Source organism: Pseudophryne corroboree, chromosome 12, assembly GCF_028390025.1.
Source record: "Pseudophryne corroboree isolate aPseCor3 chromosome 12, aPseCor3.hap2, whole genome shotgun sequence".
In the NCBI taxonomy this organism is placed as follows: domain Eukaryota; kingdom Metazoa; phylum Chordata; class Amphibia; order Anura; family Myobatrachidae; genus Pseudophryne; species Pseudophryne corroboree.
Genome location: NC_086455.1, coordinates 101,940,384 through 101,960,223, shown reverse-complemented (window position 1 = coordinate 101,960,223; position 19,840 = coordinate 101,940,384). Strand labels below are relative to the sequence as shown.

The following is a 19,840-nucleotide window of genomic DNA, read 5'->3' as shown; positions in this document are numbered from 1 at the left end:
AAAACGCACCTCAGGGATAAACAAGAGGCCTTTGGTTATCCCGAATGGTGTACAGATGCCGTGAAACGCCAAGAGTATATAGACGCCTATCAAAGAAATGAAGGCGTGTCTTTACGTCCCGATCACATAGAAATCAACCCCGCCAAAAGACAAATTTCAAAATTGTTTTTAAATTCATTATGGGGTAAATTTGGCCAACGTAGCAACATGCCCAATACGTGTCTAGTGACCAATCCCGGCAAACTTTTTGAATACGTGTTCTTACCGTACTATGATGTGTCCGCTTTGGACTTTGTTGACGATGATGCCGTTATGGTAAATTGGAAGTATGCCAAAGACCATTACACCAGGGGCGCAATTTAAAATGTAACTATAGCCATCTTACAACTGCTTATGCTCGTGTTGAACTGTACAAACTACTGGATAGATTACAAGATAGATGTCTTTATCACGACACAGATTCTGTAGTTTTTGTCAGTAGACCCGGTGACTGGAGCCCACCATTGGGTGATTATTTAGGCGAGTTGACTAGCGAACTACCCACTGGCACCCATATAACAGAATTTGTCTCGGCCGGTCCCAAGTCATACGGCTATCGACTAAACAACGGAAAGACCTGTTTAAAAGTTAAAGGTATAACGCTCAATGTTGATAATGCGCAGCACGTTAACTTTGACAACCTGAAAGAACTGGTCTTAGATTATCCTTTAAACCCCGAAGGCGACGACCAGAAAAAGGTTGTGATCCATCAACCTGGTATAGTACGTGTGAAAAAGTGCTGGCAGATAGAGACGCGTACTTTGCAGAAGACGCAAAGGTGTGTTTATACTAAACGGTCTCTTACGGACAACTTCACAACACTGCCATTCGGCTATTAAGATGGACACCAGATTTCAGCACCCTTTCTCCTGTATTTTAGCGGGATCGTCCAATTCGGGTAATAGTTATTTTGTGAAAACGTTGTTGCAGCACGCTGCAACACATATGACTCATGTACCTGATAATGTTGTTTGGTTTTACACCTGTTGGCAGCCTATATATGACCAACTTCTGCGTGATTACCCCAGTATGCGTTTTATAGAGGGTTTACCAGAGTCTTTTAGCGATGATCTACTTTTTCCCCCTGATAAGATTAATTTAACAGTGATTGATGATCTGATGGACGCGGCTAGTAATAATTGTGAGGTTGAGAAAGCTTTCACAAAGTATGTACACCATCGTAATCTCAGTATCCTGTACCCTGTCCAAAACATATTTTGTCAAGGTAAAAAGAGCAGGACTATACATTTAAACACAAAATATATGGTCCTGTTCAAAAACCCCAGGGATAAAATGCAGGTGGGCATTCTGGCTAGACAAATGTACCCATCGAAACATCGTTTTTTTTCTCGAATCCTATGAATCCGCGGCGTCGGCCCCTTATGGGTATTACTGGTTGATTTAAGAAATAACGCTCTTGACGATTATCGTTTATGAAGCGGTTTATTCCCACCAGACACACAAGTCGCTTTTGTCATTAAGAAGCGCGGTTCTATAAAGCTATAACCGTACAACCTTTAGTCATTCGTTGTCATTCTCACAATGGTGAACATGTCGGGACGGATAAGACGTAATTGGGCGCTTTTAAAAACGTTAATTAAAGCAACACCAACCCAAAGAAACGCTATTTTATCCAACGCTTCAAACAATTTAGTCACGGCTATTTGTGAGATAGCGCTCAACACGCTTAAAGGTAAAATACCGCTGCCTCAACGACAGTTGAACTACCTTAAAAAGAAGCAAGAGCTTATAAAATCACTTTGTAATAATAAATGTGCCATTGGAAAAAAGAAGAGGTTGGTTAAACAGTCGGGTGGTTTTATCGGTTCGCTGCTTGGTTTTGCTATACCGCAAATTACAGGACTATTGTCTAATCGCTGATGGAGTACGCTGGGAAAATGTATCTGGTGCCTCAGAATCAGATAGACTGTTTACATAACAAGCCGAACAGCGACGACATACGTAAAACAGCAACGCGCGGTCTAGATGTAGAGATCGTGAAAATACTACAGAATAACGATTTATCAGAATATGAAAAAGCAAAGCAATATACAACATTGTTGCAGAGATATCTGGTGTTGAGTAAACAGGCTGATAGTGAAATGTCAACTTTAGCTGTTTTATCCCCCATTGCAAAATCTGTTGATGAATCAAATAACACGACACAACCTGTTGCGCCCGATGCTGTTTATCATGAGCTTTTGAGCGGTGTTAATGCCCGGTATAAAAAAAACTGTGAAATACTATTGAGTAAAATGACACGCTCTAAACACATCACAGACTGGAATAGTAAAGGGGAGATTCTGTACAAAGGCAGCGCTGTACCAGGTTCCAACATGTTAGATTTAATAAGAAGCATCACGCAAAGCCACGGTGTGTCGAGCCGTAATACACCGAACGGTTGGCCTGAATTTATGCATGCTATGTCTGAATTAAATATTCCCTCAACTGTCATAGGCAATGCGGTAAATAGAATGTACCTAGATCGCTTAAAAGCCAAGAAGCAGGAGGACTCTGATGGCGCTGTGACATCGCCCATGTCACTACAAACCCTTAACAAAAGTCGAATAAATGTTTTAAGTCCCCCAGGGTTAACAATGCCGCATGGGTACTTACTGCCTAGGAAAAGATCCGTAAATCTATTTCAGGATTCACAGTGGCTGAAACTATAACATAACTAATTTATACTATTTTTATACACTGTATTTTGTGTTGGCATTTTGCGCCACAATGTTTAACTTATGTCAATAATATTTTATGTAATGTTTTAAATGTGTGTCTTTACCGTGTTATATATATCAATAAAATATACTTATGATTTATAAAACAACGTTTTGTTCTTTGTTTCTATTGCTGTAAACGGAAGAAATTTCAATCACGCGATATAAAGTTTAATAAACAACATTGTTTATTAGAAAAACATCATAGATATGATACAATGTACATAAAACGCATCAAACAGAATGTTGATTACAAGGTACACAAACAATACAGCATTGTACGTAATACGCTTCACACACAACGTTGTGTGTCAAACGTTTTATGTACAACGTGCCATAGTTATGCCGCGTTGTACATAAAACGCTTCACACACAACGTTGGTTACAAGTTACATAATTCTGTATATATCTATCTGCATAATGACTCAGACAATGACTTCTTGGGAGCCGTCTTACAAAATTTGAAACAAAACAATCATTACGTTTTGTGTCATCACTAAAACGGGCCAGTACATCCACATATTTGTAATTTTTACACATGTAAAATATAAAGTATACGCAATATTGACCGCAAACGGTGCTGTTAAAATTTTGCAACTGTTTATTTTGGTGATAAATACTTTTTGAATTCAAGTTTAAAAAATGTATTATTGCTTTTGGGAATAGGAGGCTGTCAGGGGCTAACCCGTAAGAATCAAAAAAGTAACATTCACGCTGTTCGTTAAAATAAACGGCCAACCAGTGCTCTCCCGGCTGCCCGCTGCTATGCGTATTGATTACAAATGCGCAGGGGTATTGAGCCATTTTAACGACCGTTAACATATCGCACGGATACGTGCCTTTAAAAATATGTCATGTGCTTTGCACAGCGTATAGAATACAGTTTATCTGTAATGTGTTCATTTTTTCAGCAGCGTAGTGTTAGTTTATTTCATTTATAGATAATCGTACAGCACATCGCGCCTTTGATTAATTTCGATGATGTTATCAAATAGAGCGTATATTATCACATTGACTGTCCGGTCCAACGCTTCTGCAAAGCGGAATTCGGCACGTAGATTGCCTGTTCTTATCAGGGAAAGGTGTTCTCCACACTCCTGTTCAGGTGAAAGATCAAAAGCAAATAGCGTGTAGCCTCTGAGGTACTCTTTTCGCGGTCAATCAGTATACCATTGTCAGATTTATGTTTATTTGTGATCTGTATGAGTGACATATACTCTCTTACAGCATTACCGCGTTCAAAGTCGGGTTGAAATGGTTTGGCGGGGTGCGGTGTTCCATCCAGATAAAAGGACGCAAAACTTACATTTTTATGTTCAAAGCAAAGGGGATTCCGGTTATGGATTCCTGAAAATGATTCGTTATCCACAAAACTGGCTATAACGGTTTTCGGCACTTGACCTAAAAATAGATTTTCTAGATTAAATACTCTACTGCCTGCTGGTACGCTAAAGATTTTCATCCCAACGCGGTCAATCGCGTATATTTCGCGTTACCGTTTAACAGGGCCTGCGCGTGCCCAATCCGCACGGCCGGTGAGCCCTGCACTCTTTTCACGAACAAGGACGCGGCTGTGATCTGTATTTTAAAGGCATCCGCTTCAGACGACATTAAGCAGAATGCGTCTTTGTTTCTGGTTAGTTTAATCTTCATATCAACGGTGTTTAAAATTAGTTTATGTTGATGGAAAAGGTCGCAGTGAAGCGGTCCTAGCAATTCAACCATGCGACTCTGCTCTGTTCCGCCTGCTCGTTTTTTGAACCCCGTATTCGGGCCGTCCAGCGCCGTGTTGTTAAATTCTCCAGCCGAATCTTTGTAAAATAATCCTGTTGTGTGCTTTGTTGACAAAGCATCCGAGCTGTAATTCAATATAGTCTCAATGTACGTGCGGTACGCGTAAAGATTGTTGGATTGTGATATGAGCCTGTCGCCCAAAGTTACATCCACTTGGTTGAATAAAGTCGCTATGGGGTAATTAATAAGTGCGACCCGCACACCTTGCAGTATTGGTGTGTTATCGGTTCGTACGATCTTGCACGTCACATACAACAGCGTGTTGTTCAGATCGAAGTAGTGTTCACCGCTGGCAGCTATATAAAATTCAAGCGGAGCTGTGTCGGATAACGCCTCTAAAGGTTGAACTTCGACGTATAGACTTTTCTCTATGCTAGTTTGTGTCGAGGGCACGTCAAAAAGATCCAGCTCTGTTTTTGCACATTCGACGGACTCGTGGTGTATGAAAGACATGTTTAAAATTATCACCAACGGTGCGCTTCGGCTTTCTCTTCTTCTTTGAGTTGCGTCGTCTCTGGTTTTTATTTAAAAAGGGTATGTCCCAAGGCGGAAGCGCTATCATACGCGTTCGCTTTCTTTTAGACACGCTTTTTCTTGTATATATTAGTCCTGAACCGTCTTGTTTTGCTTGGTTCGCATCGTGTATCTTATTCACCACGGCCGTTGTGGCTTGTCCGATAACATCTTTCGCTATATTACGTGCCGCGGTCTTCATATGCGGTTTAGCTAACTCCAAACCTCTCCAGAAAAGAGGAACAGCATTTCTGAAAAGACTTCGAAAAGTACCGCCTAAACCGCAGCCATACATGTACGCGCTGCCGTGAAAACCTGGTAATCCATTACCGGTTTGAGATTTATAATATTGCGCGTAGAGACCCGGATCGCCATAATTTTTAACAGCGACCATTCTGATTAGTTAATAAAATTCAGTTTTGCGGCATCTGAAGTGTAGCTTCACGATCGCTTTCCCAAACTTAAATGCCATGTTCTCGTTCTGGTCGTTCTTTATCTCTATGGCTATCGTGTCAAAATGTGTTTTGCACAATGGTACGTAATCGGGCTTCTCGTATCGTATTGTGACCACCTCATTGTTATAACCCTTCATTTCAACAGTGCGAAGTAGCGGTACATAGCTATCCCTGACCCGCTGGTGTTCGATAATGTCTGTGTACACGTACATCGTATATTGGCCGCCTTTGATGTCGGCGCATGGTTTAGAAATCTTAGTTTTAGGTTGTAAACCCAGTATCCATGTCAGCTTAGAACCGGCGTGGATTTGATACAACAGCTTACTGTCGCATGTTACAACACGTGCAAACGGATCGTACGTTAGTCTTAATCCAACGTCCAGTTTCAGTTGTACAATTTCAGTGTTGATTACGCTCAGTAGCGCTTCGATTGTTTCATAAAAACCCGGTTTAATGCACAAACTTGCGACTCTCGCCACCGGCTGATCCGCCGTTCCATCCCATGATAATTGCAGTCTACAATCTTGTAAATCCAATGTATTGCACGTGTGCTGATATTGTATCTCAGTAAGTGCTTCTTCCCATTCGCCATTTAAGTCTATCGGTTTAGCCAATTTTGTCGTATAGTTAGAAATCTTATTTTGCGGGAAAGTAACCGCAGAGGCGTTGTTGGGTAAGGTTATGTAGAACGACTTGTCATCCATCGCTCGTCTTGTTTAGATAGTGATGAGCTTTATATGTCTTTTATAACCGATACCGCGACCCAACTGTTACATTTTGCGGGGTACCCGCGCCACTTGACTAACGCGTATTTTCGGCCTCTGACCGTCTTATGTTTTAAAATCTTTTCCACATTGTAAACCCTGTTATAGTTTTTTGGTATGCTTTGAAGCTCTTCGGGGTAAAAACTACCTGTTATAACTTCACCGTACAGATCTGTCAACTTATAAAGCGGCTTAAGCCCATTAGTGTTCACACTATGTACAACAAATATCTCCTCAGAAAAACACTGTTCGTAGCCTTTCTGAAATATGCCCTTATATTTAGAAATATGGATGTGGTCACCGATTCCTAAACAAACGGGGGCTTTCTTACTTCTAAAGTAATCACCGTAGGTCGTTTTGAAGACACTCAATGCATTAGAGTCATTCACATTGTTTGGAGCGCACTTAGGGGGTAATTCCAAGCTGATCGCAGCAGGAAATTTTTTAGCAGTTGGGCAAAACCATGTGCACTGCAGGGGAGGCAGATATAACATGTGCAGAGAGAGTTAGATTTGGGTGGGTTATTTTGTTTCTGTGCAGGGTAAATACTGGCTGCTTTATTTTTACACTGCAATTTAGATTGCAGATTGAACACACCACACCCAAATCTAACTCTCTCTGCACATGTTATATCTGCCTCCCCTGCAGTGCACATGGTTTTGCCCAATTGCTAAAAAATTTCCTGCTGCGATCAACTTGGAATTACCCCCTTAATCATTCTATGGTATGTGTTATTATAGCTGCGTATAAAGTCTTGTAAAACATCTATATATCTGTAGGTATTCTTTGCCGTGAAATAGCGCCACATTCGTGTTTTTAAAGTCCTATTGAAGCGCTCTATAACAGCAGCTTTCACATCGTTATTGGTTGTGAAATGATTTATAACGTATTTTTCTAACAACTTTTTTAGGTTTCTGTTTAGAAATTCTTTACCGTTATCGGTTTGTAGCTTCATCGGCACAGCACCCCGCTGGAATATTTTTTCAAAAGCATTAGCGACTGTTGCGGCGTTCTTAGTGGTCAGACTTTCAGCCCAGGCCCTCTTACTGAATATATCAATGACTGTTAATATGTATTTAATACCATCGTTGTATTTTGACAGATCTATCAGCGAAACCAAATCGCATTGCCACTGTTGATTTACACCCGATACACAAATCATGATCCTTTTATAGTTTTTTCTTGCCGGTTTGTGCAACGTGTATGCGTCTTGTTCTTGTAACCACTTTCTTACGTCGGATCTTTTAAATTTATTTTTAACCGACCCATAATATTTATCAATGCCGCTAAAACTACCTGGTTTTAACACTGTGTAATATGCATCTTTCAGCCGATTGATTTGACGCGCTGCATTGCGTGACATTCTGTGACTGGTGTTACGTGACACTCTTTTCAAAGCCATTATCTTTTAATACAGTTTAATATCAAACTCTATAAATTTTATATTAAATTTTATATAAAAGCGATATAAAACACTATAATTTAATATTAAAGGGGGCGTGCCACAGGAGAAAGGGGCGTGGTACCTGTCACTTTGACAAAAAGGTGGTCTTTATCTACTAACGTAGCCACGTCCTCTCCGCTCAATCTACAATGCACGAGTGAAAATTGCGGCGACGCGCGGTTCTTTATATGGAATACGAATATTGCGAGAATCCAACAGCGGGATGATGACGTTCGGCCTCGTTCGGGTTAACCAAGCAAGGCGGGAAGAACCAAGGCTGCCTCGGACCTGTGTAAACCACGTGAAGTTTGGGGGGGTTTGGATCTCGACGAACCGAACCCGCTCATCTCTAGTCTAAGCTAACCGACACAAGTGTGCGGCACAAACACCTGGCCCATCTAGGAGTGGCACTGCAGTTGCAGACAGGATGGCACTTAAATAAACTAGGCCCAAAACAGCACATCATGCAAAGAAGAAAAAGAGGTGCAATGAGGTAGCTGTAAGACTAAGCTAAGCGACACAAGTGTGCGGAACAAACAACATGGGACGTGCTGGAATATGCCCAGATGCAAAACACGCACAGTATTTGTGGCACAAGAGAGCATACCCCTAAACCACACACACATACGGCAAAGCATGTACATTTAGTTAGGATAATAATAACCCTTTTATTTGGAGCTATTATAATAATATGCAGCACAGGCGAGTGTACCCCTACACCACACAGGGCAAACACTGTAAAAATCATTTGGATAATAATATAAGTAATGTATATGACCCTTTTATTTGGAGTAAATACTATACAGCACAGGACACCACCACTGGACTTATGGCAGCACAAGACACCACCACTGGACTGATGCAGCACAAGACAGCACCACTGGACTGGACTTATACAGCAGTACCCCTGAATTTATACGGCAGTACCCCTGGAGTTGTACGGCAGTGTCAGACAGAATGGCACTTTCAAAAACTAATCCCCAAACAGCACATGTTGCAAAGAAGAAAAGGAGGTTCAAGATGGAATTGTCCTTGGCCCTTCCACCCACCCTTATGTTGTATAAACATGACATGCACACTTTAAAAAACCAATCATTTCAGCGACAGGGTCTGCCACACGACTGTGGCTGAAATGACTGGTTTGTTTGAGCCCTCACCAAAAAAGAAGCAATCAATCTCTCTTTGCACAAACTGGCTCTACAAAGGCAAGATGTCGACCTCATCCTCATTCTCTGACTCCTCACCCATTTCAGTGTGTACATCCTCCTCCTCACAGAGTATTAATTCGTCCCCACTGGAATCCAACATCACAGGTCCCCGTGTACTTTCTGTAGGCAATTGCTTGTAAAGGTCTTCCTGGAGGAATTTATCATTAATTTTGATGAACATCATCTTCCCCACATTTTGTGGAAGTAACTTCCTATACCGATCAATGACCAGGTTACCGGCTGCAGTAAACACTCTTTCAGAGTACACACTGGAGGGGGGGGGGGGGGGGGGGTGGCAACTTAGGTAAAATAATGCCAGTTTGTGCAAGGGAATCCAAATTGCCTCTTTTTCCTGCCAGTAGACATGCCTTCTTGGATGCTGTCACTCATATAATCCTCCACAATTCTTTCAATGGTGACAGAATCATATGCAGTGACAGTAGACGTCAGAAATCGTTGTCAGGTCCTTCAGTCCGGACCAGATGTCAGCACTCGCTCCTGACAGCCCTGCATCACCGCCAGCGGGTGGGCTAGGAAATCTTAGCCATTTTCTCGCAGCCCCACTTGCGGGAGAAAATGAAGGAGGAGCTGTTGCTGGGTCACGTTCCGCTTGAGTTGACAATTTTCTCACCAGCAGGTCATTGAACCTCTGCAGACTTGTGTCTGCCGGAAAGAGAGATACAACGTAGGCTTTAAAACTAGGATATCGTAGGCAGATGTATAGGCTTGAATGGCCTTTTGCTGCTCCTCCATCCTCTGAAGCATATAGAGGGTTGAATTCCACCTCGTTACCACCTCTTGCTTCAGGTGATGGCAGGGCAGGTTCAGGAGTGTTTTCTGGCACTCCAGTCTTCGGCACACAGTGGTTGAATGTCGAAAGTGGCCCGCAATTTTTCGGGCCACCGACAGCATCTCCTGCATGCCCCTGTCATATTTCAAAAAATTCTACACCACCAAACTAATTGTATGTGCAAAACATGGGATGTGCTGGAATTTGCCCAGATGTAATGCATGCACAATATTGGCAGCATTGTCCAAAATCACAAATCCCCAGGAGAGTCTAAGTGGGGTAAGCCATTGTGTGATGATGTCCCTCAGTTTCCGTAATAGGTTGTCAGCAGTGTGCCTCTTACGGAAAGCGGTGATACATAGCGTAGCCTGCCTAGGAACGAGTTGGCATTTATGAGATGCTGCTACTGGTACCACTGCTGTTGTTGTTTCGGGGAGGCCATATATCTACCCAGTGGGCTGTCACATTCATATAGTCCTTAGTCTGCCCTGTTCCTCTTGTCCACATGTCCATGGTTAAGTGGACAGTGGGTACAACTGCATTTTTTAGGACACTGAGGACACTTTTTCTGATGTCTCTGTACATTCTCGGTATCGCCTGCCTAGTGAAGTGCAATCTAGATGGAATTTGGTACCGGAAACACAATACCTCCATCAGTTTTCTAAATCCCACTGAACAAATGGTGGATACCGGACACACGTCTAACACCAACATAGCTGTCAAAGCCTCAGTTTTCCGCTTTGCAACAGGATGACTGCTGTCATATTTCATCTTCCTTACCAAGGACTGTTGGACAGTCAGTTCCTTACTTGAAGTAGTACAAGTGGTCTTCTGACTTCCCCTCTGGTATGATGTTCGACTCCCAGCAGCAACCACAGCAGCGGCAGCAACAGCATTAGTAGGCGTACCACGCAAGGATCCTCCGGAGGAATCCCGGTTATGAGAGGACTCCTCAGTCTTGCCAGTGACATAGCCTGCAGGACTACTGATGTTCCTGACTGAGGAAGTTGACATTGAGGGAGTTGGTGGTGTGGCTTGCAGGAGCTTGGGTACAAGAGGAAGTAGAGATTTAGGTTTCAGTGGACTGCTTATGCTCTTACCCAAAGTTTCTGAACTTGACAGTGACTTCTGATGAATGCGCAGCAGTTGACGTATAAGGCAGGATGTTCCTAGGTGGTTAACCCTACTTATTACGGATTGACAGAGACAACACATGGCTTGACACCTATTGTCTGGATTTGTGGAGAAATAATTCTACACCGAAGAGGTGGCTTTTTTGGTATTTCGCCTAGGAATCACAATGGGCTTATTAATCCCACGGACAACAACTGTCTCCCCCGGTGCCTGATTTAAACAAACCACATCACCATCAGAGTCCTCATCGTCAACTTCCTCCTCAGAGCCAGCAACACCCATATCCTCATCCTGGTGTACTTCAACAGTGACATCTTCAATTTGAATATCAGAAACTGGACTGTGGGTGCTACTTCCTGCACTTGCAGAGGGCGTGCAAATGCTGGAAGGAGCCACCTCTTCCCGTCCAGTGTTGGTAAGGTCAGGCATCGGAACCACCAACACACTTGGGTTTTCCTTTGGGATTTGTGATACCATCTTAGAATGCACAGGGAGGATGACGGCTTCCATCGTCATGTGAAGCTGAACCACTAGTCATGAACATAGGCCAGGAACTTAGCCGTTCCTTGCCACTCCGTGTCGTAAATGGCATATTGACAAATTTACGTTTCTCCTCAGACTATTTCACATTCTTTGGGGGGTATTTTTACTGAAATTTGGCTTTTTGGATTTTACATGCCCTCTACTATCACATTGGGCATTGGCCTTGGCAGATGACATTGATGGCATTTGATCATCTATCTCATGACTAGTGGCAGCAGCTTCAGCACTAGGAGGAAGTGGTTCTTGATATTTTCCCTATTTTATCCTCCAAATTTTTGTTCTCCATTATTTTTCTGGAGTTTTATAACACAATATGCAGCACAGGACAGCGTATATCTACACCACACAGGGCAAACCCTGTAAAAAATATTTGGATTAAATATTACTAACCCTTTTAAATGGAGTAAATAATATAGAGCACAGGACAGTACCACTTGACTTATATGGCAGTACCACTGGAATTATATGAAAGTACAACTGGACTGGATTTATACAGCAGTATCACTGGACTTACAAGGCAGTACCACTGGACTGGATTTATACGGCAGTATCACTGGAATTATACTGCAGTACCACTGGACTTATTCACCAGTATCACTGGACATATACGGCAGTGCTACTGGAATTATATGGCAGTACCACTGGACATATATGGTAGTATCACTGGATTTATACGGCAGTACCACTGGACATATACGGCAGTATCACTGGAATAAAATATGGCAGTACCACTAGACATATATGGCAGTATCACTGGATTTATATGACAGTACCACTGGACATATACGGCAGTATCACTGGACTGGATGTATACGACAGTACCACTGGACATATATGGCAGTATCACTGGACATATACGGCAGTATTACTGGACTGGATTTATACGCATGTACTACTGGATTTATACAGCAGTACCACTGGACATATACGGCAGTGCTACTGGAATTATATGGCAGTACCACTGGACATATATGGTAGTATCACTGGATTTATACGGCAGTACCACTGGACATATACGGCAGTATCACTGGAATAATATGGCAGTACCACTGGACATATATGGCAGTATCACTGGAATTATATGGCAGTACCACTGGACATATACGGCAGTATCACTGGATTTATACGGCAGTACCACTGGACATATACAGCAGTATCACTGGACATATACGGCAGTATCACTGGACATATACGGCAGTATCACTGAACTGGCTTCAAACGCCAGTACCACTGGATTTATACAGCAGTACCACTGGACATATACAGCAGTATTATCACTGGAATTATATGGCAGTACCACTGGACATATAGGGCAGTATCACTGGATTTATACAACAGTACCACTGGACATATACAGCAGTACCACTGGACATATACGGCAGTATCACTAGACTGGACTTATATGGCAGTATCACTGGGCATATGCGGCAGTATCACTGGAAATATACGGCGGTATCACTGGACATATACGGCAGTACCACTGGACATATACGGCAGTACCACTGGACTTATACAGCAGCACAGGGACACCACCACTGGACTGATGCAGCACAACACAGCACCACTGGACTGGACTTATACAGCAGCACTGGACATATGGCAGCAGTGGACACCACCACTGTGACTCGCTGATGCAGCACAAGACACCACCACTGGACTGGACTTATACAGCAGCACTGGACATATGGCAGCAGAGGACACCACCACTGGACTGATGCAGCACAACACAATATCACTGGACTGGACTTATACAGCAGCACTGGACTTATGACAGCAGAGGACACCACCACTGTGACTGGACTTATGCAGCACAAGACACTACCACTGGACTGATGCAGGACAACACAGCACCACTGCACTGGACTTATACAGCTACACTGGACATATAGCAGCAGAGGATACCACCACTGTGACTGGACTGATGCAGCAAAGACACTACACTGGACTGAGCAGCACAAGACAGCACTGGAATCGCCACCCCACTTTCCCTCCCGCACAGACACTGACGACGGAGACACGTCCTCTCGTTACACTCTCCGAGACTGGAGTGAAAATGGCGGCAACGCACGGCTCCTTATATGGAATCCAAAACCCGCAAGAATCCGACAGCGGGATGATGACGTTTTGCCTCGTTCTGGTTTCCAAGTCAGGCAGGAAAACCCGAGCCGGGCTCAGATCCGGGCTCAGGTAGTGAAGTTTGGGGGGGTTCGGTTCTCAGGGAACCCATCCTGCTCATTTATAATTATAACTCTTTCTGTACTCTCACCACTCAAGCTAAATTTGAGATATATAGGTGTGCAATTTAAGACCCAAGTCCAATTTAAGACAAAAAATTGGGACTACCACTCCCGCTATTCCTGCCGTGCATATAGATACATATTAATATTCATCAGTTCATTTTAACTTTCTTTAAGGGGCCTTTATTTTAAATTGATTCATTAAAATGTATATTTTAATATCTTTACAACATTACAGACTTATACTAGTCTATTTTTTGTTTCTTTTCTCAAGAGTGCAAGAACCAAAAAGTCTTCTTTCTTCTCTTCACCTGTACTTTAAGCTATGCATTGACTTTATGGTGCACCGCCAGCAGCCTAAAAGGTGACAGCTCAGTCACATAACTTCACGAACGCTGGTCTTTTTCTTTTTCCTTTTCTAAGATTTCTTACTCTCCTGACTGGTGCGGAGTCACACCCACTTCTCTATATTTGATTAATTCTCATGGATACTATTTTTTGAGCTGGGTCTAAAACAAAGAATCCCAAGTTTGACCTTCTGTGGGTGTCCACAAACTAGACTGTTTTTGTACTACTGCTTCACTACAATTAAGTTATCAGTTACCTGTAGTGCATATGACTGATCCACCTGAGAGGAAGAAGAGAGAAATTTTAAGTCTGGTCAATGTGCAGTCACCACTGGGAGTCACAGTTCAAAATACTTCTGGTGAGGCATCAACTTTTAGATTTTATCTAGTTACTTAAGATATAATAGAGGGTGGGTACAAAAACAGGACACGAGGGGGCTGATGCTGGTTGCATGCAGCAGCATCTATTGGCAGTCACCCATCTGCATGCGGTTGAATGTGCAAGGACTGAGACATTCACTTTTAAGGGGGGTACACACGGAGCAATAATCTAAGCAATCTGACTAGATTGTTTAGATTTTCAGCAAGATCGCTCCGTGTGTAGCCCTAACAGCGATAGCGATGCGCAGCTCCGCACATCGCTATCGCTGGTGCTAGATTGGCCTGCCGTGCAGGCCAATCTAGCGGGTCGCTCACTTCACCCGCTGGGTGAAGTGAGCGCCCCCCCCCCGTCTCCCCCCGCACGCTCAGCACAGATCGCGCTGTGCTGAGCAGCGGGAGAGATGTGTGCTGAGCGGTTCGCTCAGCACACATCTCTCCCGCATCGGCCCGTCTATATGGGCCTTTAGTGTCCGTGAATTCTTATACACCCCCAGCTATCACAACATCAAAGCTTGCACAGACCTAGGGCAGGTGCAGTTTCTCCATCTGACTATGGCCTCCTATGCCTGTGACTGTGCACCAGGTAATGCAGCTGCTTCCATTGACATGTATACAACCCTCAAATAACATGCCCACGGAATGTTCGTTTTGTGTGCGTAACTATAACTTTTCCGCAACATTTCTAACACTGTCTGTCTTACATGTAGATGCATCATCACTTGGAAAGTGATAAAATGGAGATTGAAAAAGTACCAATAAGCTCCTAACTGCCATTTTTCAAACACAGCAGTTAAGACCTGGCAGTTAAGACCTGATTGGCTGGCACTTTTTCGCTCTCCATTTTATCACTTCCCAAGCGATGATGCATCTGGCCCTTAGATCTAAACAGCACATTTATGCTTACACTCTGTGTAATGCATGCGCCGTCAGGGTTTTCGGCAATTTTCAGTTGCAAAAAATCTGCTCAACTACATGAATATTGACACTGAGTGCTGCTCTGAATCAGGTGGTATGTAGAAATGGCTGATACATTAGATTTATTTATTTATTTTTGGTATGTAACACTTCCAAATTTCTATACAAATTTAATAAAAGATTTTTTGTTCACTGCTAAAAAAAGCAGTGCACAAAAAAATCTTTATTCAATAGTTTAATTTACTTACTTCACTTTATTTTTTTTTTAGATCATTGACAGTAGCCCCATCATATACCAGACACCGCTAGTCAAAGCTCTGTGATTATGTAACCTCCTTACATAACGTAGATGAATAAATGAAGTATATATAGAAGCACCACAGTTGCTTTAAAATTCTTAGGGGTATATTTACGAAGGTGTGAGGGTTTTTTTTAGAAGTAGAGCTGTTGCTCATAGCAACCAATCAGATTCTAGCTATTAGCTTCTAGAAGTAGCTAAATAAATGTTAAGTGAAATCTAATTGGTTGCAATGGGCAACATCTCTACTTTTAAAAAACTTAAAACTTAGTAAATATACCCCTTAGTCTCACCTTCAAAAATTTTATACATAGCAGTAATGGTCAATAACTTTATTCCATTTTATGGTATTAAGAGACCTTTACAGACCTAAAAATGTCTTGGAGAGATTTCTCTGGCCCTTCTTTTTGAGCAACAACTTTGTTCTTTGTTTGAAAAAGTCCAAAATAAAAGTTACATTTTAAGCAAACAATATTCACTTTAAGCTGCCCACAAAAAAAGACTTTTTCTTTTTTTGAGCAAATGATAGCTCCCCTTACAGAACAGACCTGGGACTAGATTTACTAGTCTGCAATTTGGCAAGACTGATTAGACAGCTTTGACTGGATTTGGTATGAAACACCGGCACCTTCTCGCTAGTGTCTAACCCTAACCCCAACCCTGATATTTACCTCCCAGATGTGTCAGGTTCCTAATCGTTGGGACCCGCCGTCGGTCTTCTGACTGTTGGGACCCAGACTGTTGGTATTTTAACCACATCCCCTTTGACCAATAGTTTTTTTTTTTTAGCAGCAACAGAAATAAATGCTAAAACAGCAAATCCAAAGCCATCTTTCAAGGCTGCTGATTATTCTCAGATTACAGTTAACACACAACAGTAGATCTGGAACCAAAACTGTTCTGTAAGGTGTGGTATGTACTATAAATACATAATGAGTTTGCAATATACAACCTGAGGTTAATCTAGTATCACTTTTCCTGACAGGCCTGTACCCTTGGGATGCACATTGTTGGTGGACAGCCGTGTGGAAAAAATAGAAGGTCGGAAAGTGTATTCAAGCTGCCATATCCACAGCCATGATGAGCTCATCCTTCACACAGAGGCAACCGGTAATGAGAAAGTAGTTCATACACAATGTCACTGTTTTTCTCCCTAAAGGTGAGATTTATCTAAGCTTGCAGAGAGATGAAATGAAGAGCAATAAAGTATTAACCAATCGGCTACTGTAATTTTTCAAATGCAGCCCGTAAAATGATAGTTACAAGCTAATTGGTTGGAACTTTATCTCTCTCCATTTTTTCTTTGCAAGCTTTGATAATTCTCCCCCTTAAATTCTGTATTATTAATTGCAATGTTATTCCTTTAGGGACGTACATTTTATACAGTTTATGGTTTAACACATACATTAGATGCTCATATGGCCTGTGTGTACACACCTGAAGAACTGTGGGGGTTATTCAGTAAAGATTGCATATTCTGCTTTTTAGCAGAATCTGCAATCCTTTCTATCGCATGTTGGGGGCCGCCCATCGCAAGACAAGGCCGACCAGCATGCTGAATGGCCTGCTCAGTGGCTGTGACTGCAATTTCATTGCGGTCGCATCAACTGTGGATGAGCCTCTGCAGCCACAGCTAGGCTGCGTTTGCAGGCGGTCCGCCACCATTTTCTTGATAAGAGCAGATGCATGTGATGTCCCACAGCCACCCCGGAAATGCCTCCTCCTGCCCTCATTTTTGACGCCCTGTCCCCGCAACGCTGTCAATCAGACAGAGGCGTTCGCAGCCAGACAGTACCTGTGCATGTGCACTAGCACCGCAGATGGGAATATTGCGGACACATCGCTTAGTGAGGTGATCTGAATAACCCCCTGTATGCAGAAAATTATCACTGGTACAAAATAAATGAATGTGTTATGTTGAATTAGGCACAACAGCCTGATCCTAAAAGAGGATGATGTTGCAAAATGGATATTTTTCAGCACTGGCGTATTTATAATGGGTGCAGTGTGTGCAGTGCATAGGGGCACCCAGAATCCATTATTTGGAATACATACCCTTCGGAGCCCTGCGGCGCAGCAACAGCACTGTAGAAATCACTGGGAAAATGGAGCAGCACCATTTTTCCAGTCCTTGGGGGCCCACCCTGCACCCATTATTTTTAATACTTACCTTCCAGAGTCCCGCGATGGATCAGCAGCACTGCAGAAATCACTGGGAAAATGTCGCAGTGCCATTTTCCCAGTGTTTCGCGCATGCGCACTAGAAAAATCACTGGAAAAATGGCCGCTGCACCATGTTCCTGGAGATCTGCATATGCGTTCTAGACTCTGGGACAGCACTAGGGTCCCCTAGGGAACCTAGTGCCCAGGGCTATAGCGCTGTTGGCTAAAGAGGCGGGGACCAAGATGGTTCCTGCACACGTGCCTCCTCCTCTCTAGAAACAGTATATAATTTGCAGTATATAATTTGTGATGTATTGTTAGTCTAGAGGGGTTGGATATGCATTAATACCACTGGGGATCCGGGTGGTCACCATACCGACTGTGGGATCCTAGTGGCGGAATGCTGATGGGGGGGTGCACAACAAGCCCCTTGCGGGCTCGGTGGCGAGTTGCACTCACCACAGGTTCGATTTTCACTCTATGGGTGTCGTGGACACCCACAAGTGGGAATAGTCCCTGCAGGTTGGCATGCTGACCGTTGGGATTTAGAGGGGGGCAGGATGTAGCCGTCGGTAATGTGATCTGCGATCTCCTGACCGCTGGTCACATAACTACATCCCATCTATAAAACTTATTGCATTCCAATACTTACGTAGTTTCTTGTTCTGAAGATAGTCTTTATTTTGGCTTTATTTTCAGCTCTGTTTATCAAGATGAACCATTAACAAAGTCCAGACCCAACAAGCAGTCCATGGCATTGTTTGCATTAAAAAAAAAGAGGCTCATCAAGCGGGCTGAGTTGGGATTCTGTACCTACCGACTTCCTGACAACTAATGTGAATGAATATTTTTTTTATGGCCTCTTGCGTTAATTAAAAAGAACAAAGTGAAAATTAAGACTGAATAAACATGTACACTGTTCATATGAAAACAAATGTATTTTTATTTTCTACACTTTATGAAAAAATATTTTCATTTCATTGGTAGTGCAAATGGTACTCACATAGTCTTAAAAAGTACATGGAACCATTCATGTATATATAACCAAATCTATATGGCATCCAATGTTCTAAAAACATTTAATTTCTATATACAATGAAAATAAAAAAATGTATATAAAAATATGAATATCACGTGATATTGAAACAAAATAAAGCTAGTTGTGCATGGCATTTGTGGACTGGCTCTCTCTGTTCTCTCCCACCGGCGGCGTTCGCCTCCTTGCTGGCAGTAGCGGTTCTTGCCACGGGCAAGCAGGACTTTTGCCCGGGACGCCGCCTTCCGGAGGGCGCCGCACCATGGCAAGATCCGCTACTGCTGTGCCCTCCGCTGCCCCGCTGTGTCCCCCGGCTGTGTCCCCCTGTGAAGGTAACTAGACGCTACGCGTCTAGTTTCCCTTCGTGGTGAGGACCTTTGCTTTGCGATGCGCGATGATGTCATCGCGCACCGCACAGCAAAGGTCCTCTCCACGAAGGGAACTAGACGCGTAGCGTCTAGTTTCCCTTCATGGAGAGGACCTATTGCTGTGCGATGCGCGATGACATCATCGCGCACCACTCAGCATTTCAGCAGCGCTACTACTGTACAGGGGGTGTAACTGACCACGCCCCCATTTCCTGCCCGGGGAGCAGAGAGGACTCGAACCGGCCCTGCTTGCTGGTGATCTCACACACAGGAGGCGCTCATTTCCTGGCTGTGTATCTCATTCTCCGGTCCTGTGAAGTTGTGCCGCTGATGCAGATAGGTGAGGCTTGCATCTCAGCGGACTGACCCCGACTTATAGCGCCTTTCAACAGTGCTGTGAATAAAGTCTGTGCTCCGTGGGAAAAAGTCACTTGCTTGTGGTGTGTAAGGTGCAATTACAGGATAAATGTTGCATAGAGTTTAACTGTGGAATGTAGTCTGTAAGCTCAGTCTGGCTTAGTTAACTGTCAGATTTATTTACGTATTTTAAAGTGGTTTCCATTGTTAAAAGTCTTTTGCTAAGTATATTATGTTTAACAGTTATTTGAAACATATCTGTACATTCTATAAAAAGTTGTACATTCAACAGGTTCTGTTTCTGCATTTCCAGCTTACCTGCATGTAACGGACA

General features: G+C 43.1%; 1 protein-coding gene across 1 annotated transcript in view; it reads left to right on the top strand.

Moving 5' to 3' along the window:
- Positions 1-18,798, top strand: part of LOC134979939 (acyl-coenzyme A thioesterase THEM4-like) — a 170,362-nt gene extending 151,564 nt beyond the window's left edge. The window contains exons 6-7 of the mRNA XM_063946547.1: positions 16,568-16,692; positions 18,445-18,798. Coding sequence (XP_063802617.1) covers positions 16,568-16,692; positions 18,445-18,470 — 151 coding nt within the window. The 3' untranslated portion in view covers positions 18,471-18,798. The remainder of the gene's footprint in view (positions 1-16,567; positions 16,693-18,444) is intronic.
- Positions 18,799-19,840: the final 1,042 nt, after the last annotated feature.